Source organism: Nematostella vectensis, chromosome 9, assembly GCF_932526225.1.
Source record: "Nematostella vectensis chromosome 9, jaNemVect1.1, whole genome shotgun sequence".
In the NCBI taxonomy this organism is placed as follows: domain Eukaryota; kingdom Metazoa; phylum Cnidaria; class Anthozoa; order Actiniaria; family Edwardsiidae; genus Nematostella; species Nematostella vectensis.
In genome coordinates this window covers 14,705,472-14,728,757 of record NC_064042.1, presented here as the reverse complement: position 1 = coordinate 14,728,757, position 23,286 = coordinate 14,705,472, and the positions used below count along the sequence as shown (strand labels likewise).

The 23,286-nt window shown below is 40.7% G+C and overlaps 2 protein-coding genes and 1 long non-coding RNA gene across 5 annotated transcripts in view; 1 reads left to right on the top strand and 2 right to left on the bottom strand.

Moving 5' to 3' along the window:
- Positions 1-4,764, bottom strand: part of LOC116605551 — a 74,422-nt gene extending 69,658 nt beyond the window's left edge. Inside the window, exons 1-4 of the mRNA XM_048732113.1 lie at positions 4,689-4,764; positions 3,723-3,797; positions 2,340-2,559; positions 1,264-1,439 (exon numbers count right to left, since the gene is read on the bottom strand). Of these exons, the coding sequence (XP_048588070.1) occupies positions 1,264-1,439; positions 2,340-2,545 (382 nt within the window). The 5' untranslated portion in view covers positions 2,546-2,559; positions 3,723-3,797; positions 4,689-4,764. The remainder of the gene's footprint in view (positions 1-1,263; positions 1,440-2,339; positions 2,560-3,722; positions 3,798-4,688) is intronic.
- Positions 4,765-4,969: 205 nt separating this feature from the next.
- On the top strand, positions 4,970-9,988 carry LOC125572158. Its single transcript, XR_007313623.1, has 3 exons — positions 4,970-5,199; positions 5,292-5,380; positions 9,603-9,988. It is a non-coding gene; the product is annotated as an uncharacterized LOC125572158 (long non-coding RNA).
- A 3,107-nt stretch (positions 9,989-13,095) lies between these two features.
- Positions 13,096-23,086, bottom strand: LOC5507901 (lactadherin). 3 transcript variants are annotated; one of them, XR_007313622.1, is made up of 8 exons: positions 18,868-18,882; positions 18,374-18,462; positions 17,341-17,451; positions 16,314-16,533; positions 15,536-15,711; positions 14,706-15,036; positions 13,985-14,156; positions 13,096-13,396 (listed from the first exon to the last, which is right to left on the bottom strand). XR_007313622.1 is itself a non-coding variant. In XM_048732112.1 (7 exons), the coding sequence occupies exons 4-6, from the start codon at positions 16,517-16,519 to the stop codon at positions 14,789-14,791; spliced, it is 630 nt and encodes a 209-aa protein (XP_048588069.1). In that variant the 5' UTR covers positions 16,520-16,533; positions 18,374-18,462; positions 18,868-18,934; positions 23,062-23,086; the 3' UTR covers positions 13,096-13,396; positions 14,706-14,788. The 3 variants fall into 3 exon arrangements, 2 of the variants coding, with proteins under 2 accessions (XP_048588069.1, XP_048588068.1); XM_048732112.1 differs by lacking the exons at positions 13,985-14,156; positions 17,341-17,451 and adding an exon at positions 23,062-23,086 and having other exon boundaries at positions 18,868-18,934; XM_048732111.1 differs by lacking the exons at positions 17,341-17,451; positions 18,868-18,882.
- Between the last annotated feature and the right edge of the window lie 200 nt (positions 23,087-23,286).

The window sequence follows — 23,286 nt, the reverse complement described above, 5'->3', positions numbered from 1 at the left end:
CGAGGGGTCAAGCAGATGGAAGGAAAGGATCTAAATAGACATCTAGTAGATTGTAATAAAATAATCTCCGATAATATCACAATATCGAGAAAGCAGATGGAAGGAGAGGATCTAAATAGACATCTAGTAGATTCTAATAAAATAATCTCCGATAATATCACAATATCGAGGGGTCAAGCAGATAGAAGGAGAGGATCTAAATAGACATCTATGAGATTATAATAAAATAATCTTCGATAATATCACAATATCGAGGGTCCAGCAGAGAGAAGGAGGGTATCTAAATAGACATCTGGTAGATTCTAATAAAATAATCTCCGATAATATCACAATATCGAGGGGTCAAGCAGATGGAAGGAGAGGATCTAAATAGACATCTATGAGATTCTAATAAAATAATCTCCGATAATATTACAATATAGAGGGGTCCAGCAGAAGGAAGGAGGGTATCTCTAAATAAACATCTAGTAGAAAATAATAAGATAATCTCCGATAATATCACAGTATCGAGGGTCCAGCAGAGGGAAGAAGGGTATCTAAATAGACATTAGTAGGTGATTAAAAGAAAATCTCCGATAATATCACAATATCGAGAGAAAAGGAGAGGAGAGGAAAGGGGTCTAACCACTATCTAATAGCATGTAATTAGAAAGGAAAACAATGATAATATCCTAGTCTCATGATCAGATATCAGTGATAATGTTCGATATCGCGCCTAGTTGAACCAGTAAAACTTAATAATACAATTGTTATATGCCAAATTTCATGATTATTTTTCGACGAAACGGATGAATTGTGGTTCAGAGAGCGCACAATTATCAAGTAAACAAATGGTAAAATGCTCTCCGTAGATCCACATAGTTGGCTTTGCTAAATAAGATAAATTCTTATTCTTATTTTATGAACCTTGGGAATATATGGGAGAAGTTACGAAAATCGTTCGTGAAGTTTGTTTCCGGGGCCAGTTGACCGGGAATAGGGCAAATCAGTTACACATACTTTTCGAGCACGGCGCCCTAAACTTAAAAAATATGTTTATATATTAAACGTATTTTATTAGTTTAAGATCCCATCTTGTTACTGGCAAAATATTAAAAGTGTTCTTTTTATTGGTAAAAGGTTGTGGTGCGAAATGCAAAAAGCGTCCGTAATAGCGGCAACGCACTGTACATTTCATCCCACTCAAACTAACTTCAATTTTTCTTGGAAAATCTTATCCTATCCTTGAAATGTATAATACGTCTCATCCCACTCAAAAATTACCTTCACTGCACTGATATGCCACCTTGTTTCCTACCAAAGCGCATCTTTTCTCACTCGAACAATGCTTGTTACTGCAGCGGTTTGGTGTTTTAATCAACGCGTAAAATGCGTTGGCTTCTGGTCTTAACATTTGGGGATGTGACAAGTGTGTCGCTGCGTTCAGCTCGCATCGATACCTGTAAAAGATGAGAATAAGGGAATTAATCAACGACTGTAGTTTTTTAGAAGGTATATAAGGAGCTTGGGCAAACGCGCGGGAAACCTGTGATAACCTGAAATGTTATTGTTCAGACTCCTTTTTTTAAGACGTTCAAGTAATGTAAACCTTATTTTCAGGATGTTCAAGTAAAGCAAAGCAAATCGGGAATCGAAAGAAAAGCAGGTCAAAACAATGTTTTTTCTGCAGTTTCTCGCCTATGATTTCCAACAGAAAAGCGAAATTGAACAGAAAAATCATGTTTTTGTATGTGTTGCTAAATATGTGTGGAATAATTATTGTTTCAAACAAACAAACAAACAAACAAACAAACAAACAAACAAACAAACAAACAAACAAACAAACAAACAAACAAACAAACAAACAAACAAACAAACAAACAAACAAACAAACAAACAAACAAACAAACAAACAAACAAACAAACAAACAAACAAACAAACAAACAAACAAACAAACAAACAAACAAACAAACAAACAAACAAACAAACAAACAAACAAACAAACAAACAAACAAACAAACAAACAAACAAACAAACAAACAAACAAACAAACAAACAAACAAACAAACAAACAAACAAACAAACAAACAAACAAACAAACAAACAAACAAACAAACAAACAAACAAACAAACAAACAAACAAACAAACAAACAAACAAACAAACAAACAAACAAACAACAAACAAACAAACAAACAAACAAACAAACAAACAAACAAACGAACGAACGAACAAGGGAGCAAGCAATATATAGACTATACTTAATCTTTGCGAAATGCTAGTTCATTTTCCCTTAATAGTTCTGATGATGTCATATTCAATCCTCATATTCGATGAGGATGGAATATATCATCACTCACTCTTTTTCCTTGTAGTTGATAGAAAAGCAATCCTTGTGGCTATGACAACTCTGTCGACAAGCGTATTTGGTAGTTTGCTTAGTCTCGATGACGTTTCCTTGCAGCTGAAAGTTTCGCATAAAGTATAAGTAGTCCTTGCAGTCGTGGCCAATGGCGTGTTGCCATGACAACAGAATTAGTAGTAAGATTTGCAGTACAAACTCCATTGCGACTTCCAAACCTTGGGGGAAAAAGACAGAGTGACAGATATCAAAGCTAGACTTTTTACCAAGGGAGAACGGCAGAATACAGGCGCGCACACCACCCCCCCCTTTGGCCGGCGAGGGTGAAGCAGCGGAAGCTGTTGTTTACAATACAACACCATATGATCTTGGCGTATCAACGTGCGCTTTCTTTAAGTTGCAAAAAACTCGGGGCTTCATTTAAACAAGGCCGACGATACGGTATTCTATTACTACAATTGGCAGTTTAATATCATGCCTAAAATATTATTCTGACTTGTAATTAAAGAATACCGGCCGTTTTGAAAGCACAAAGTTTTTTTGTGACTAAAAGAGAGCGCACGTTGATACGTACGAGCCCTTATGGTGTTGTATTGTAAACAGTTCAGGCTTGACATTCTTCTTTGCGCCCCCCTGACTGATGTGTGCATTTCCAACACGCTCTCGATTTGCATACCGCTGTGTGGCGTGAAATTGACAAAACCCCCGCCAGCACGAAAACACAACCCGGGGTAGTCCCTCACTTTAAAACATTCCCCTGCCCCAACAAAGCGCTTCTATGCAATGTAGTCGACCATAGAAGTTGTCTAAAGGACCGAATTTTATCATTGAAAAATATCTCTAAAATTCCACGGTTGATTGTTGAAATATTGCGAAAAAAGTGTTTTTATTAGTTTTGTAGAAAGATGTTCTAAAATGGTAGTGTTATTCAAAATGTTACAACTTTCTTTCTATTGAACATAGCCAAACCAAACTTGACATGAGTTATCGTACACAATTGGTGGTTGTAAAGGCTAACATGAATGCTTTCGAACGGGCTGAACTTCGCCGTCAATTTTTAGGGTCGAAATACTTAATATACATCTAGATTTTTTCCCTTCCACAGATTTTTTTCAGAGGCTGTATCACCACATATTGAACTGATTTTGGCAATATCGTCAAAAAACTAACGCTCAATTTTTTGTCAAATAAGTGCAAAAAATGTTGTTTACTTTTTAAAGGCTACTACATTATTGCGTGCTAATACAAATTTATGTGTGCACTCTCCATACATTGAGTCGTCTTTGGTAAAAAAATCTAGAGCAATCGCATGAACATTGACAGTTCTGTGGAACCGACCAAAGATAATAACCAAGTCGCGTGTTTCATATGCATTAATTACCACAATTACCACCAATTACAATTATCACCCGTTGGCGCGTGTCACATGCATAATTAACTCGCGGGCTATTAACTCCTGAAAAATAAATAAAAAACATGACTACACGTTATTTCAAATACTCGCTAACACTAATAAATGCATCAACCCGAATAACACCCTTTTTTACCATGTTCTTTAGCACTTACGCTTATCGATAATAACACCGCCACATTTCATTCATTCTCTTCCACTCACACCGCGACATCTCGCGCTAACAATAATAACTATTTCTAATTTTTATTTCGACTATCTATTCTTTTTTTTTAAATGAAACAACCCGAATAGCGCTCTTCTTTACACCGTTCTTTAGCTTACGCTTATCGTCAATAACACCGCCACAACTCATTCATTCCCTTCCATTCACAACGCAACATCCCCACCGCCACGCCACAGACACATCCATCGCCACAAACGACAACCAAAAGACCGAGCATATACGAATAATGCATCTTTCGGCGGCACTATAACAGAATATGAAGCCGGGAATTCCGCATACATTTGAAAATAGGTGTAAAATTTGGCCAAAACAATCAATATTTCTTGGTGCCATTCTCCACCACTTTTGAGAGAGCATAAATTTTACTACGAAGGACTGAACGTAAGTTGTGCTTTCGGCACACAAAAAAAAAAAGACTCTGTGGACGATTTCGAAATGGAGCCTTTGCCAGTTCGGTTTCTCGCTACATTAAATGCTTGAATTAGACCCTTCTCGTTTCGCTATCATTTCAAAGTAGAAACCAGTAGCTCCTTTTTAGCTGAGGATCGTAAAAGATGTGATTGTGAAGTTTTCAAGTTCCTCAGTTCTTCCGAGAGTTGTGAAGCACACTTATTTCCTTAGCGTATTAAACTTTATATATTATTATCCTGAGACTATTGAGCGACGTTATTAAATTTCTCTCAAAAAGCTATCAACAATAAAACAAATACCTTTAAGTCTCGAAGAGAAGGACTCCCTTCCAAACAACGTGTTCTGAGTGAGTGCCGAAAATGTGCTGAGACTTCTTATAAGTATATTTTTATCTAAAAATAGACACAAAGAATTATTATAATTAGTGTTTTATTAATTATTCAGTAAAACGGCGTCATTGTCAAGAGCAAAGCAATATATAAATAAAATAACTAAAAACAATAAAAACAAATTAGTTTTCTTTACACAAATTCTTTGTAAAAAGAGGAGAAAAATCAACTATGTTTTACAATTCTGTGAAAAGTTTTTCGGCGAGTATTTGTATGACGACTTTGCTGTGTTAGCTCATTTATTTGTATACACCGAAGACAATTCTTATTACTGTCAAGTGTGATCCACATTTTTTTCTAATTTGAACCAGTTTTTATAATAATGATAATGAACACAAAGAGCGAATTGCCCTTGGGGACGCCAGCCGTTGTACTACGACTAAGAAACATTTACATACTTACGTGGATACGAATACCCGTGGTGCGTATACATATGAAGTAATTCCTCGAAATGCTGATAATGGAGTTTTGAAAGAAAAAAAAATAATTATAATTGTTTTCACTTTTATTAAGGTAAAACCAACCAAGGACTACCCGAGGGCCATGATTGATGCTGAAGGCTGGGAGGCATGAGAATAGGCAAATGTCTTAAAGATAATAAAGTAAGGGATTTCTTGCTTTGATACAGCAGTAAATGTGAAATAGCTTTTTTAAAGCAATACTTGCCCTCAATGATAGATCTGAAAACATTATTTCTATCAACCTAAAGATAATGAGGAAAGGGGAAATGTTTGGAGAGTGCTCAACCAAGTTGTTGCATTACTGATGATTTTTTTTATCAAAGCTATAGTCCAATTTCTTCCTTTTCTCTCTTTCTCTCTCTTGACTATTGATATTATTTGCTGTTTCCTCTCTGCACCCTAAATAAATTAAAATAGGTAATAGGTTTGACATTAGACATTTTCAATCAATTTGTTCTCCTCCTTGCATTTAATTTTGAAGTAGCATTAGCATATGTGGATACATGGCTTCTATAAAAAAACAGGGTGGGTGCACCAATGTCTAATGCATGACTGGAGGTATGTTTGTGAATTTTAATTTCCTTGGTGATGGAGTATCACCAGTAATAAGTGATATATTAATCTTCCATATGGCACCTGAAGTGTATCTAATTGTATCATTCTATCTTTGGAATGCTGTTGCATCCATCATTTGTTTCTTTGCAAGGGCAAGGTTGGTCAGAATGTAGCTTTGATACAAGTGTACGTTAATGAAACTTCTATCAAGGGAAGGATTTTTTTATTAGAGCAAGGTCCGGGAGGGGGACTCTCCAGAAAGATAAACGGGGGTGCTTGACCTATCTTTAATGGTATAATGTTCTTACCAACTTCTATCTCTTAGGGTGTGTTTTAGGATTTTTCCGATTCTGCTATCTTTTAGGGGTTTTCACGCCCGGGGAGGAGTATTTTTCCGATTCTGCTATCTTTCAGGGTGTCTCACGTTAAGTGGTGGCCCAATCGCTTGAAATGTATTTTACAATAAACCACAAGTCAACTGATCAGTTAATACTTTCGACTTTATTGTCGGTAACATAACAATATAGGATCCGTCAGCAAATTAAAACCAGCATTGTTTTTTTTAATGCTATCTCTCAGGGTTAAAAATTCCTCTGACCACACCCAATGTGCTATCTCTTAGGGGTAAGAATTGTTGTTGACCATGCCCTTAGTGCTATCCCTTAGGTTTAAAATTGATTATGCTGTCAAGCACCCACGTCTCTCAAACTCCTGTTTCTCAAAGTCCCCCCCACCCTTCTGGGAGCAAGGTACTTAAATTATATAAAGACAACATCAAACTTGTGCTTTTTCGATAATAAATCTGTAAAGAAAACAGTTTTATATCAAACCTATAGGTAAAGAGAAAGAGGAAAAAATGTTAGGAATATGCTCATTTAAGCTATTATTGCATTATTGTTATATATTTTTTAAAGTAGAGTAACATGTTTTCAAATAGAGTCATTCATTTCTTCCTTTTTCTTCTCCCCATTGACTTTTTGTTATATTTATTTCTCTCTAACCCTAACATAGGTCAATGAACATGGTTTGGTTTGAAATTAGAAATTGGAATTAACACATTGACCCCTCAACCGGCCTGTACCGGCTTTGGGAAGTACCCACAACCCAAAAAATTCATAAATTCAAAATAAACACAACAAGATGAAGATACTCAGGCATCAGTCTAAGGGATAAATGGTCTTGCAGATATGCATCCAACCAAGGTGTTGGCATCTACTCTTAAGCCAAATAATAGCACAGGTTCTTTGACAAATCTCAAATCGAACAAGGATAGAAAAGCAGAATCACACCTCTCAATAAAACGCTCAAAATACCACACAAGGGAGAGAGATCAGCAAACACAGCTCAAGACACAAATAGATACCTTTATTCTGATCCTCCAGGTACATTTTCTTGGCCTCAAAACACAATGTCCATTCCTTGAAGGATTGTACAACCACGAAAATATCTTTACGTATTGCAAAGCATTCTGGGGGGAGATCCAGGGGAAAATTCACAAGGGGAGGGCCAGTCAACACTCCTCTCCCCAAAGTCAGATGGTTTTTATAAGTCTTTTCACCCCGAAGCCGAACGGATCAATTCCAGGTCATACAGACCCAGAATAGCAGTGTAAACAATTTTGGAATCAATTTGGTTTCAGAAAAGACAGCATTTAGGAGAGCTGTGGTGATTCATTAGAAAACTATTTTCTCATCCGGGCAAAGCCAAACAAGAAAAAATCATCATGAATCCACCTTTGCTTGCAAATATCCATAAGCAAAGCACTCAATTATGCCCCAAAAGACTTCATGATGTCCTGAGACACTCTCCTAATATGCTCATAGCTGTATTTTTGATGAAAAATACAAGCAACCATCAACTTGTGCTGGCTTCAGCACATCGACGAGGGATTAAAAGTGGGGACCGCAAAGCACTGTTGGAAAGCTTGGATACCGCTGACTAGGTGCAGCTGTGTTTGACTTTGACGGGCTGTATAAAACTCAGAACAGGGGGTTATCTGTTTTCAGTCTGTTTTTTGTAAATTCAGCTCCAAAAAAGCCAGGAGTCAATAGGTTAAGCACTTTCATTAAAATCTAGGATTTGCCTCCATTGCATTCATTTTTGAGTAGCCAGTATGGGTGGATCCAGGGTTTCTAAAACCAACAGACCAAAAGGTAGGTGCACCAATATGTAATGCATGACAGGAGGTTTATTTGTGGAGTTTAGTTTCAACACATTTTTCTGAATAATCAGTTGTGGTACATGAAAACTACAGTAGTGGGTCTATGGGGGGGGGGGGGGAGTTAGCGTGTTTAAACCTCCCCTTGGGCTTTTTTTTTTCGTTTTCAGTGTATCTTTTCACCCCAAAATCCCAAAAGGTTTTGGGCCAAATCCCCCCCTTGGCAAAAAGCTAGATCCGCCCCTGAACTACAGTATGGCATCTAAATCTTTGGAATGCTTTTACATCCTTCATATATTCTTCACAAGGTCAAAGCTTGTTAGAATGGTGTTTTGATAAAAATATACATAGCGGAACTTCTATAAAGGGAAATAAGAATTGACCATTAGACTCTTGAAAAAACATTCTCGTCAATGTGACACCTTGAATTTTGACAGCCTTTTTCACACCAAGTTTTAGTATTTTGTTAACTTTCATACTGCATATTTAATATTATTGAATGAGTGCTTGCTTGATCCATTTGGAGGGGCCAATACAATTCATAATTACATGGCAGTATAATTTGACATATTTTTAATCTCATTAAATAAAACATTCTAAAACATCCCCTATCAGTCAACACAAAAAGGTGTTAAATGCTAGCTCCGCTTTTAGCTGTTTAGGCAGTGCCTAAATCTATATATTATTGGTTTACATTAATTCCGGAATCTCTAAACTCCGAGAATTCGAGATTCCAAAAGGCCCCCACCATACGATTTTTCTCTTGCGACCTGTCTCGCAAAAAATTAATTGCACTCGCACGGGAGTTTTCTTACGACTGACACCTCTTTTGCAACTTGTTTTTCTTTTCTCAAAGTTGCACGGAGAGTAGAACTCATTTCTACTTTCTGCAACAAACTGCTTCAAGTCGCATAGAAAAACTTCACGTGTGACAGGGCGCGTGCGACCTGCAACAATTTTTAGCGAGACAAGTTGCAGACTAAAAGTCTACGTGTGACAGGGCTTTTAGAACTTGGAGAGAAAAACCTTAAAAGGCAGCATAAATTTTATTTCGAAAGTCTGAACGTGAATGGTGCTTTCGGCTGGAAAAATAATACTATTTTGGTTTCTGTGGACAATTTTGAAATGGTGCCCTTGCAAGCTCGATTTCTCACTATGTAAAATGCCTGAATTTGAATATCAATTTGCTAGATAGTTCTCAAATAAAACCAAAATTGATAACAATTGATCATCAAAATTCGTATGAGTCTGTCTCGGGCATTTAATGGGTTAAATACTTGAATATGCTGGATGCCAAATTTTCAGACCGCATTTCGAAATTGTTTATGTGATTCCGCATAATTTATTTTAATCAAGAGATGGTCTCTTGTTTTAATTAATCAGTTAACCAAACTTTGTTGTCTAGATGTCCTTCATTGTGTGTAATCAATAACATTAAAAATATTACCATAGCAGCAATGCTTGACAACAATTTTTTTGACGGTGGCCCTCATTGATGTGCCAGATCTTGAATTTGACAAACATAATGATATCTATCATGTCATCCAAAATGTTTCTCTTTTCAACAGATAAACTAAAAGATTTTCCTTTTCAATATTTACAGTAAGTACACAAAGTTTGTAATCAATAAACGGCGTTAGTTTATCGCAGCTTCCAGCATCTACACAATGGAGTGAAAGGGAGTCCGTTCTTAAAGCAACTGCATCTCCCCTTGCAACCAGTCCTGCACCCGCATTTTGTCGAGCTCTATGATGACTTTTGGAACAGACAGCGAAAGTCCAAGGCTGGTCATACTCGTCCAGCCTCCTCTGTGGTTGGTAGAAAATTTTGGACTGTTGTTTAGGACTGTCACACATAGCCATTGTAGTTGCCATCGTTGTCTATGTAGCCGCCAGCATTGCTTGCCCTGGTAATGCTGTTGTTGACTGTTGACTGGGTCTCAAGTATCTCTGTTGTTGACTGTGTCTCGTGTTTCTCTGTTGTTGACTGGGTCTCGGGTATCTCTGTTGTTGACTGTGTCTCGTGTTTCTCTGTTGTTGACTGGGTCTCGGGTATCTCTGTTGTTGACTGTGTCTCGTGTTTCTCTGTTGTTGACTGTGTCTCGTGTTTCTCTGTTGTTGACTGGGTCTCGTGTTTCTCTGTTGTTAACTGTGTCTCGTGTGTCTCTGTTGTTGACTGGGTCTCGGGTATCTCTGTTGTTGACTGTGTCTCGGGTATCTCTGTTGTTGACTGGGTCTCGTGTTTCTCTGTTGTTGACTGGGTCTCGTGTTTCTCTGTTGTTAACTGTGTCTCGTGTTTCTCTGTTGTTGACTGTGTCTCGTGTTTCTCTGTTGTTGACTGGGTCTCGTGTTTCTCTGTTGTTGACTGGGTCTCGGGTATCTCTGTTGTTGACTGGGTCTCGGGTGTCTCTGTTGTTGACTGGGTCTCGGGTGTTTCTGTTGTTGACTGTGTCTCGGGTGTCTCTGTTGTTATTGTTAACTGTGTCTCGTGTGTCTCTGTTGTTGACTGGGTCTCGAGTGTCTCTGTTGCTGACTGTGTCTCGGGTGTCTCTGTTGTTGGCTGGGTCTCGGGTGTCTGTGTTGTTGACTGTGTCTCGGGTGTCTCTGTTGTTGATTGGGTCTCGGGTGTCTCTGTTGTTGACTGGGTCTCGGGTGTCTCTGTTGTTGATTGGGTCTCGGGTATCTCTGTTGTTGACTGTGTCTCGGGTGTCTCTGTTGTTGACTGTGTCTCGGGTGTCTCTGTTGCTGACTGTGTCTCGGGTGTCTCTGTTGTTGACTGTGTCTCGGGTGTCTCTGTTGTTGATTGGGTCTCGGGTGTCTCTGTTGTTGACTGGGTCTCGGGTGTCTCTGTTGTTGATTGGGTTTTGGGTATCTCTGTTGTTGACTGGGTCTCGGGTATCTCTGTTGTTGACTGTGTCTCGGGTGTCTCTGTTGTTGACTGTGTCTCGGGTGTCTCTGTTGTTGACTGGGTCTCGGGTGTCTGTTGATGACTGGGTCTCGGATGTCTCTGTTGTTGACTGTGTCTCGGGTGTCTCTGTTGTTGACTGTGTCTCGGGTGTCTCTGTTGTTGACTGGGTCTCGGGTGTCTCTGTTGTTGACTGGGTCTCGGGTGTCTCTGTTGTTGACTGGGTCTCGTGTGTCGTTGTTGTTGACTGGGTCTCTGGTGTCTGTGTTGTTGACTGTGTCTCGGGTGTAGCTGTTGTTGACTGGGTCTCGGGTATCTGTGTTGTTGACTGGGTCTCGGGTGTCTCTGTTGTTGATTGGGTCTCGGGTGTCTCTGTTGTTGACTGGGTCTCGGGTGTCTGTTGTTGACTGTGTCTCGGGTGTCTCTGTTGTTATTGTTGACTGGGTCTCGGGCGTATCTGTTGTTGACTGTGTCTCGGGTGTCTCTGTTGTTATTGTTGACTGGGTCTCGGGTGCCAGCAGCATAACAACTTTCCACGTGCTTCATAAACTCAGGGTCTTTCTTCGGATCGGCATCTCCAAAACGTTCAAATTTTAACGGATAAGACGGGTTGAGGTCGAAGAAATCCCTCTCCTTTGACGTTGACTTCGACAACACCGCGAACGTGACGGTTACGGCTTCCAGGCTTTCGAAACGCGGGAAATTATCACGTGGGGTCCAAAAAACAATCCTATCCTAAGGAGTGGACAAAATACTAAAATATAGATAATTGAAACTGCCTTTTGCCAATATTAAAACTATTCCCTCTTAAAAAATCTTAAAGTAAGACTATTTGAATTATTTTTTGTTACTACTTTTCGCACTTTAACTGCGAACTAAATAGTATTTCCATCCTCTATCTTCCCCTCCCCTCTCAATCGTCGGACTTGTGCGCAAATATCTGGGACTTTTGCTTTTTTGCGGGAAAAGTGCGTTGATGAGAACGCGCATGAGTGTTTTATTTTTATTCTTGGCTAGGGATAAGGCTTGGTTTAGGTGTAAGAGGGGTAAGGAGGGAATTGGTAAGGGGTGCGTGAGCTAGGGGTAAGGAGCGTTGGGCTAGGGGTAGGGAGGGGTGGTTTAGGGGTGAGGGCTGTAAGGAATGGGGTAGGGGTTGCGTGAGCTAAGGGTTAGGGCTAGGGGGAGGGAAAAGGAGCGATGGGGTAGGGAGGGGCGGTTAAGGAGTAAGTGGTGGGGCCTACGGTATGTCATCACAAACATTGTTTAGGCTCTTTTTTTCATCAGTCGTTGAAAGTTATTACATTTTGAGTTGAAAGTTACTACATTTCGTGTTAAGATTACATTTTGTGTTAGTTATTACATTTTGCGGCGTATCAATTCCTTTATAGTAAAAGATATCATATCAAAGATATCCCCATGTATTAAAAAATATCATACAAACTTGAAGAACAACCGGTTTTCCTTCATCTTTTGTAGCAGTTTAAATAGGCTCCAGGAGCTCTCGTTTCATAGGAATTCAAGATTGTTCGCTCCAGTCTATTATAGACCACAAAGTCTATAGGAAACAGTATATCGGAAAATGCTATAGGAAAAAGTTTATAGGAAAAAGTCTATAGGAAAATATATTGTGCCCCGCCCCTTTCCGTGTTGATGCCACTCATGCAGCTGACTGGCATTCATGCAAGTAGCCTCCAGTTGACTGGCATTCATGCAGTTAGCCTCCAGTTGACTGGCATTCATGCAAGTAGCCTCCAGTGGACTGGCATTCATTCAAGTAGCCTCCAGTTGACTGGCATTCATTCAAGTAGCCTCCAGTGGACTGGCATTCATTCAAGTAGCCTCCAATTGACTGGCATTCATTCAAGTAGCCTCCAGTTGACTGGCATTCATGCAAGTAGCCTCCAGTGGACTGGCATTCATTCAAGTAGCCTCCAGTTGACTGGCATTCATGCAAGTAGCCTCCAGCTGACTGTCATTCATGCAAGTAGCCTCCAGTTGACTGGCATTCATGTAGGTAGCCTCCAGTTGACTGGCATTCATTCAAGTAGCCTCCAGTTGACTGTCATTCATGCAAGTAGCCTCCAGTTGACTGGCATTCATGCAAGTAGCCTCCAGCTGACTGTCATTCATGCAAGTAGCCTCCAGTTGACTGGCATTCATGTAGGTAGCCTCCAGTTGACTGGCATTCATTCAAGTAGCCTCCAGTTGACTGTCATTCATGCAAGTAGCCTCCAGTTGACTGGCATTCATGCAAGTAGCCTCCAGTGGACTGGCATTCATGCAGGTAGCCTGAAGTTGACTGGCATTCATGCAATTAGCATGAAGGTGACTGGCATTCATGCAAGTAGCCTAAAAAAGGTTTATACTTCTGCTATATCGACGATACATTGCTGCAGCTACAGTAAGTTCTACGGTGTCGATGAAATATATATTCGTAAAGACCGCTTCTTTCCAACTAAAGCACCAATACACGAGGCAAGCAATTACAAAGTTTTGTTTCATACATGGCATCATGGTCTATTGTTTCATACTGCATCTGCCTATGGAAAAATAATTAGCAAAACATGAATAACTTATGAAACAAAAACAAAACAGATAAAAAAAACAAATGAATGAACAAATATATAAATTTGTTTATGAATAAATTAACAAATAAATAAGTATATAAAATGAATGAAGGAGGTTTTTTCGAGGATGTGGCTGATAATTAGCGCTGAGTCTAATAGATTCTTTTCTCTTTCGTCGGTCTTCAAATATTTAAAATCATCGGAATTATGTAATTGACCGAAGTGAACTGGTATTTTTACAGCTTCAATGCTGTGCGGAGAAAGAAAAAAAGATGGCGCGCAAAGGTTCACGGACAGAAAGAGGCAAGACAATGCAAACGCAATGCATGCTGGACCGTCGTCACAAATGCTCGGCCCTCCGGCCGCCTTCTTGTGGTCCTTTGCGCGCCGCAAATGAGCCAATACTAGGGACGAGACAGGCTTTAATACGCCTTTAAATTTCAAGTCCCAGGAAAGTGGAGGGGTAAGGGGTGGGGGAGAAGACTACGGAGACAAACTTAAACAAAACTTAATCCAAAAATCCTCGGCCAAATTGGCGACTTTGAGGAAAGAACCTCATACCTTTCCAAGGTGGTGTAGAGTCGTATTATATGTCACATCTGCCGTAGATTTCTACTCGAAAAGATATGTGCCATTTCCAGCTCTGCGCGATGAATCGGATGCCGCGTGCATGAATGGGTTCTTCAAATGACCCGTAAACAACCGTGTGCTGATCTGAGTTGCCGGTGAACACCTAGTAAAGAAGAAGGCTTTCTCCAGCATTGTTACAAAATTGACATATTTAGCGCCGGGAATCGGACTGAGGAGAGAAGGAAAAAAGACTAATACAAAAAAACATGGACTCCTAAGAAACAGAGGGGATCATTGGAAAAATCAACCTCAATACTTAGGCTGATCTTGTTACAAATTAGATTAATAAATCAAAATATTGTTATAGTCGATTTACAACAAGATCGGCATATCGTTATGGATGGATATGATCTTTTGAAAAACCACTTGGCCGCCTTAAACAATAACACTCGTTAAGTAAAAATATGGCATTGTATTAACCGATCCGTTGACTGAAATCCGTTTTTTGGCTTTCGGGCCACCATTCTAGCTTGAAAGCCCCAAAGGGATAGTAGAGTCATTGGACACCCTTTAATTGTTGGACACCCTTTAGGGGCAGAAGTTGGTAGAGTCATCTACCCTAAAAGATAGGAAATTGACTCCTTTAACCAATATTGAGTGTCCCCCTCCCCTCCCCTCCATCCCCCTCCTCCCGGCTGCCTTATTAGCTTACCTTATGAGGTGACTGGGCGTTTCCTCCCTCACGGTAGACGTGCCAGGTGGAGAGATCAGTGCTGTAGCCGATGTTATAAGTTTTCATCCACATGGGTGCGTTCCGTCTCCCTTGAGTGGCAACCTGGTGACTGCTACTACACGTCCAAGGTCAACTTGAAGGTACTCTCCTGCAGCTATGGGCCCAGCTATCCATCCATTATTAGCAGATGATGGCGCATTAAGGCGAGCATACCGAGGCACATAATCCAGGTCATGATTAATACTTGAGGCAGTTATCGCTGAGTCTCCAATAGCTCCTGATTCCATACCAAGAGCCTTTTCCGGGCAATCTGCAAACAACTCAGAAATATTAAAATAAAAACGTAACACTGCCAAGATAAAATCCGAGCGTTCTGATAGCGTTTTCTGTGGCGAATAAGAGTTGTGAAGAAACCTTTTCCTCGTATTGTCTTCAAGCTTGTACCGGATAAGACCTAGTGCTAACAGAACGGCAGGCGACAAAAATGGGTAATTTCTTATCGTAGGACCGTCATGAATTACTCTTTCCATATGATACTTATGCATAAGCACTTCTCTTGTGCTACCACGTTTTTTTCTAAGTACAGAAATCCCGTAAGAAACTAGGTAAGCAAAAACCCATTACCAAACTATGCCTCGGCTGCGATTATTAGAGGAGTGCGGTACGGAGACAATGATTATCTGAACACTACGCTTCAAAGGTGTCAGTGGCTTTGTATACCCAGCTCAAGGCTAAGTTAGTCATTATAAATCACCTCAATATATAACCATCTATTCTACATTATACATTTCATTCCTATCATAAATTACCTTTATTGCATTGATATGCCACCTTGTTTCCTACCAGAGTACATCTCTTTTCATTCGAACAATGCTTGTTACTGCAGCGGTTTGGTGTTTTAATCAACGCGTAAAATGCGTTGGCTTCTGGTCTTAACATTTGGGGATGTGACAAGTGTGTCGCTGCGTTCAGCTCGCATCGATACCTGTAAAAGATGAGAATAAGGGAATTAATCAACGACTGTAGTTTTTTAGAAGGTATATAAGGGGCTGGGGCAAGCGCGCGGGAAACCTGTGATAATAAAAAACGAAAAGTAAAGTAAACCTCATTTTCAGTATGTTCACAGCGAACCGGAGCAAAGGAAAGCAGAGCAAAGCAATGAGTTTACTGCAGTTTTCTCGCCTATGATTTTCAGCAGGAAAGCGAAATTTAACAAACAAACAAACAAACAAACAAACAAACAAACAAACAAACAAACAAACAAACAAACGAACGAACAAACAATAATAAAACAAACAAAGATTGTGAACACCTAGAAAGATGTGTGGAATAAATATCTTTTTCCGAATCAGAAACGAGAATTAAGTCAACTGAAGGGACATTATCCCTCCTGCTTCCAGCAGCAATAAAGATATGGATGACAAACTCACAGGGATCAAGACGCCAATAAGAAGCAAGAAGGGTGGGAGAGTTGGCGCGACCATCGACTATACTGAATCTTTGCTAGTTCATTATCTCCATTAATAATTCTGATGATGTCATATTAAATCCTCATATTTGGTAAAGATTGAATATATCATCACTCACTCTTTTTCCTTGTAGTTGATAGAAAAGCAATCCTTGTGGCTATGACAACTCTGTCGACAACCGTATTTGGTAGTCTGGTTAGTTTCGATGACGTTTCCTTGCAGCTGAAAGCTTCGCATCAAGTATAAGTAGTCCTTGCAGTCGTGGCCAATGGCGTGTTGCCATGACAGAAGAATAACTAATAAGAGTTGCAGTACAAACTCCATTGCGACTTCCAAACCTTGTGAAAAAGACAGAATGAAAGATCAAAACTAGACTTTTTACCAAGGGAGCAAGGCAGAATATAGGCGCAAACAACTGTAAACATGAGGGCGCGCACACCACCCCCCCCCCCCCCCCTTGGCCGGCGAGGATGAAGCAGCGAAAGCTGTTGTTTACAATACAACACCATATGATCTCGTGCGTATCAGCCTGCGCTTTCTTTAAGTTGCAAAAAACTCTGTGCTTCATTTAACAAGGCCGACGGTACAGTATTCTATGTTCTATTACTACAATTGGCCAGTTTAATATCATGCCTATCATGCCTAAAATATTGTTCCGGCCACTTGTAATAAAAGAATACCGGCTGTATTAAAATGAAAGCACAAAGTTTTTTGTGACTAAAATAGAGCGCACGTTGATACGCACGAGCTCTTATGGTGTTGTTTTGTAAACAGTTCAGGCTTGACATTCTTCTTTGCGTCCCCCTGACTGATGTGTGCATTTCAAACACGCTCTCGATTTGCATACCCCTGTGTGGCGTGAAATTGACAAAACCCCCGTCGAAATTCTAAATATACATCTAGATTATTTTCCCTTATCCACAGATTTTTTTCTAACCTTCACAGAGGCTGAATCACCACATATTGAACTGATTTAGGCAATATCGTCTCAAATAAGTGCTAAAAATATTGTTTACTTTTTAAAGGCTATTACATTATTGCGTGCTAATACAAATTTATGTGTGCACTCTCCATACATTGAGTCGTCTTTGGTAAAACAAAACTAGAGCAATCGCATAAACATTGACAGTTCTGTGCAAACCTACCGAAGATAACAACCGAGTCGCGTGTTCCGTATGCATCAATTACCCGTTAAGGACAATTACCACCCGTTGACGCGTGCCAAATGCATTAATTAACTCGCTGGCTATAAACTCCTAAAAAAACATGACCACACGTTATCACAAATACTCGCTAACACTAATAAATGCATCAACGCGAATAACGCCTTTTTTTACCTTGTTCTTTAGCACTTTCGCTTATCGACAATAACACCGCCACATTTCATTCATTCTCTTCCATTCACACCCCGACATCTCGCGCTAACAATAATAACTATTTCTAATTTTTATTTCGACTATCTATTCTTTTTCTTAAATGCAACAACCCGAATAGCGCTCTTCTTTACACCGTTCTTTAGCTTACGCTCATCGTCAATAACATCGTTACAATTCATTCATGCTCTTCCATTCACAACGCAACATCCCCACCGCCACATCCCAACTGCCACGCCACAGACACATCCACCGTCACATTCACCGTCACATCCACCGACACGAACGACCACCAAACTAGGTTTTTTGTTCGAGTAATGCATCTTTCGTCGGCACTATGCCCAATGACAGAATTGGAAAACGGGAATTACCCATACATTTGAAAATAGGTGTAAAATTTGGCCAAAACAATAAATATTTCTTGGTACCATTCTCCACCACTTTTGAGAGAGCATAAATTTTACTACGAAGGACTGAACGTAAATTGTGCTTTCGGCACACAAAAAAAAATACTCTGTGGACGATTTCGAAATGGCGCCTTTGCCAGTTCGGTTTCTCGCTACATTAAATGCTTGAATTAGACCCTCTCGTTGCGCTATCATTTCAAAGTAGAAACCAGTTGCTCCTTTTCAGCTGAGGATCGTAAAAGATGTGGTTGTGAAGTTCTCTAGTTCCTCAGTTCTTCCGAGAGATGTGAAGCACACTTATTTCCTTAGCGTATTATACTTTATATATTATTATCCTGAGACTATTGAGCGACGTTATTAAATTTCTCTCAAAAAGCTATCAACAATAATACAAATACCTTCAAGTCTCGAAGAGAAGGACTCCCTTCCAAACAACGTGTTCTGAGTGCCGAAAATGTGCTGAGACTTTTTATAAGTATATTTTTATCTAAAAAATAGAGACAAAGAATTATTACAATTAGTCTTTTATTAATTATTCAGCACAAAAGCGTCATTGCAAAGCAAAGCAATAAATAAATAAATAAGTAAATAAAATAAATACAAATTAAAAACAAATTAGTTTTCTTTACACAAATTCTTTGTAAGGAGGAGAAAAAACAACTATGTTTTACAATTCTGTGAAAAGTGTTTGGGCTAGTATTTGTATGACGACTTTGCTGTGTAAGCTCATTTATTTGTATACACCGAAGACAATTCTTATTACTGTCAAGTGTGATCCACATTATTTCTAATTTGAACAAGTTTTTATAATAATGATAATGAACACAAAGAGCGAATTGCCCTTGGGGACGCCAGTCGTTGTACTACGAATAAGAAATATTTACATACTTACGTGGATACGAATACCCGTGGTGCGTATACATATGAAGTATTTCCTCGTACTGCTGATAATGGAGTTTCTGGCAACGAAATAAGCTCATGTGTCCGTGAATTACATAAATAATAATAAACATGCACAAATTTCTCGATTCTGATTGCTGAGAGCAGTGCAATTTTCATGTAACACCAGTGCAGAAAGTTGTAATACCATTCAAAGTCAAAATCCAAAAAATTACTTTAGTTGTTGTTGTGATTATTATTATTATTTTTGTTTTATGTTTTTTTTTTCATTGTACCGATCTTGTAAACCATACACCGATTTTAAACACGAGCAGTGCGGAACATTACCATTTTTGGTTATATTTGATAAACAATCTGATTAACCAATCAGAGATGAGTATTACTATGCCCAGTCTCACGCGGACACGCCTCAACTCAGAGTGGGAAAACAAAATGGCGGTTCCGTCGAATCGGGAAAATCATGTTGAACGCCGCTTTTTAACTCTCTGCTAGCAGTTATTTCTTCTTATCTGTTTAAGCAGGGATTTTACTGACTCAGTGCGTAAGATATATCCTATTTGTGTTGTTTCTCATCGGCAACAGACCTCATTTGCAGGGTTATTTTTACGACTTCACTGTACTGTTTAAATTTTTATATTTGATCCTGGAATAAATAGATTTGCTATGATCAGTAAATCTCAGGGATGGCAGTCATTATTCATTGCTGCATTAGTTTGCTATTACTCGTTGTAAAAAAAGTCCTTACCACAAATGCTCACATTTTGGCTTTTTTTATAAATGGATTCTAGAGGGGGCAATTGTTTAAGGGGCTATGTAATGTTATATGTAATTAATGTATGTATGTAATATTCAATGAGGGGTGTATGTATACCTCGGTGTCAGAACCATCCCCAAAGGACTTCATTGTATTCAGCTCTGTTTTCATCATGATTCATTTTATCAAAAAAAGGAAGTTTTGTGACACAAATCGTGCTTAATACACAGGTTCTAACACCAAGTTAGAGCCATTGAGGGTGTATTTCATTGTGTTTGCAGACAAATGGAAAAAGGTATAAAGTGTAAACTAGGGTGAGGAAAAGGCATGGTAAGGGCAAAGGGGTGGTGACTAAGGGTATGTCTAATTGGGGGTGCTGACAATGGTTGTCAAGATGTAGTAAACTTGTACCATGTTTGATTACTAGGCCTTGGAGATAATAGGAGAATGGGAGTGTAGTCATACCCTGGGTACCAGAGGCTCCAAGCTTCACTAGAGCAGATAACATATGGAAAATATCCATTCATATTTGGTGATACTTCAGGCTTATTTTTTTTCTCGCCAGTTTCTATTATATGCGCAAAGAGTCTTTTTTTTATAAAAAGGGAATTCAATTAATTTGATTTGATAGGCAAGTCTAAGTGTTGAAGCTCCCTTTCAAAACTATAGTGATATTAAGAATTTATATGTTTGGGGTATATAGGTTTGAGTAATTGTTTGGGAGATAAGTTTCTAGACTTGGTATATTTTATGTATAGAACTCAGGTTTGGGTATCCATGCTCAGCCCTATTAAACACGAAGGCGGGCTATGTTCAGCACAATGGTGGTCCTACATGCTGTGTTCACCGGAGGTGAACTGACGCTCTTCTTCGAGCGGCCGATAAGGCGCCCACGCTTCGTGGCGCTCCGGCAGTGCTCGCTGTTTAACAGCTGGTATAATTTCGAGCGGGAGCATCAGATAACGACTATAGCCTCCCTCCCGCCCATCGCTACTCTGCCAGCCGGGCACCACACGGCCGAGTCCATCGTGGAAACGATCAACCGCGCTGAAAGCAAGATTCTGACCGTGAAGCTGGATCCCCTCATAGGGAAGATCGCGCTCGTGTCCAAAGGCGTTGCGTTCCTGAATGCCAAGCTTTGCGCACTATTTGGCCTAGAGGCTAAAGACGATCAGTTGGGTGGGCGGGGCCTCGCGCTGCCCGTGGGGGGGCCCCCACTTAAGGTGGCTTTGCCGAAAATAGAGTCCTTCTACATCTTCTGCGATATCGTAGACCGCTCGCAATGCCTCGCCTTAGACGAGCCTTCAAACGTTCTCGCTTGCCTAGAAACCCGCGGGAGGCCGCACGAGAAAGTCGTCTATGGGCCCGACATCCCCGTTTGTGTCGCAGCATCTTCCTCTGAGTTTGTCTCGAGTATCCGAATATGGATCAGGGATGACTGCGGTAGACGGGTGGACTTTAAGGGCAAGCCTGTTCGCCTCGTATTAGAACTAACCTAGGTCCGACATAACAAGCATGGCAAACAGCGACGTTAGCAGCGGTGCCATATACCCCTCGCTCCCCAGTGTCTGCCCCCCGAAGGGTACGCACATGACGCCCACCGCTCCGGCAAGCATCGGCGGCGACGTGCAAAGCTTCCGACTCCAGAAAATATGTGACACGCGATTCTAGACAACGAGATAACGCATCATCGACAGGTGCGGAAGAAGTATATGCGCGCCTTCGCCGTTACCCATGCTGTGTCTGTGGCATCCGGCATCGCTGCAGGGGCGCTTTCCAGCGCCGGGGTGGGGATCTCTTTGAGTGGGATAGGGGTTCTGATCGGCGGTCCGCTGGCAGGGGTCGCTGGGCTGGTCGGTGTCGTGGGCGCGGGGGTAGTCTCTAGGGGTTTTACGACCAAGGTGGCTAAACACGAAGACACAATGGTTTTAGCGGAGAGTAAGAAAAACTCGATCAGCGAGCTGGTCTCTAAGGCTCTGCAGGACGGGCATATCTCAGACGAAGAGTTTCGGCTAATACTTCAGGAACAAGAGAGATACTACGCGATCAAGGCTGCTATCAGAGCCCGACACGGCCTCGCACCGCGTGAGAAAAAAAGCAGGAAAGGACCCTCCCTGAAGACACGCGAAAAGATGAAAAAGAGGCTGCGAGAAAATCGCGAGGAATTCGGGAGCGAGGTGTTCGAGTAGAACTCAGGTTTAAACGCCACGCCAGCGGCTTTGAATTTACGGCAGAAAAACGGCTATTCCGCTTTCCGTAGGTTGGCGGCCCTCCTCGTTTTTACGGCCCTCCCCGACATAGATTAACCATCTACGCGGAGTGTGTTTTGCGTCTGCTAAGTATCCATCTACGCGAAGTGGTCCCGACGTAGATTAATTATTAATCCACGCGTCACCGAAAGTCCCCAGCCTGGAGTGGGGCTGGGTGGCCCGGAGGGGCGATTCGCGCCTCCCACTCGTTTCACTGAAAGCGGGCTGGGAGGCCCGGAGGGGCGATCCGCACCTCCCACTAGTTTCTCTGAAACCCCCCAGTCCCCCCCGAAGCTCCCTTATAGCAAGATTTTGTATGCTGGGGCTATGGAATGTAGGTTTGGGTATTTGTTTGGGAGGTAAGTTTCTATGCTTGGTATATTTTATGTATAGAACTCAGGTTTGGGTATTTTTGAGGATGACCAGGGGGGGGGGGGGTGGGCTAATTTATCAAAACGGTCTTATCGCAAATGCTTATTTTAACATATTATGCCCTTCTTTTATTAGATTCTAGAGTGGGGCACTGGTTTGAGTGGCTATGTAATGCGCTTACTCAATGAGGGCTATTTTATGGTGTGTGCAGACAAATAGGAAAAGGCATAGAGTTTAAAATTAAAGGTTGAGAAATGCATGGTAAGGGGAGTGAGGTTGTGATGACTGAGGGCATGTCACATGTGGTGTGCTCACACAAGGTGCGAAGACAAGGAAGTAAAATTGTACCGGGTTTTATGACTAGGGCCTTGGAGGTGAGGAGGATAGAGTTTTTTTTATAAAAGGGAATAAAAATAAATTAAATTTGATAAGCAAATTTTCCTTCTAAAACTTTTTTACGGGATTGGCAAGTTTCAAGCTTTTGTATGTTTTACGAATAGAACTCAGATTTGGGTTACTTTTTTGGGGGGAAGGGGGGAGGCTATCTATTCTTGGTGGAGTTTTGGGTATACAGTTCAGATGCAGGTATATTCTTAGGGGTGGCGCGGTTCCATTCTTTTGGGGGCATAAAATGTTCGTATCTGTCGGAACCAACAGTCATGTTTACAGCTAGATTGCCCCCCCCCCCCCCATGTTGTTGTGGTGGTCGCAGGGCGAGACATTTTGCTAAAGAATGATAAGAAGCTAACCCCCGAGAGACAAGGGTAGGGTAAAATGCTTTTCGGCTAAATGTTGACACGAATTTTCATACCTATTCTTCGGCGATTTTTCCCTGTTGAAGTATAGACGTCGGGCCTTGACTCGCACTTTCGTCCTCACAATTCAACCTCCGCTCTCCTCAACTTTCACCATACCCTGTGGGCACTCGTTTCGGCTTGTGGTGAAAATTGTTTTAGTATGCCATGATCCTCATTTATCCTAGTTTAGTCCTGTCAAGGTTCAAAGCCGTAGAATTTGGTCCATCACACTCATATTT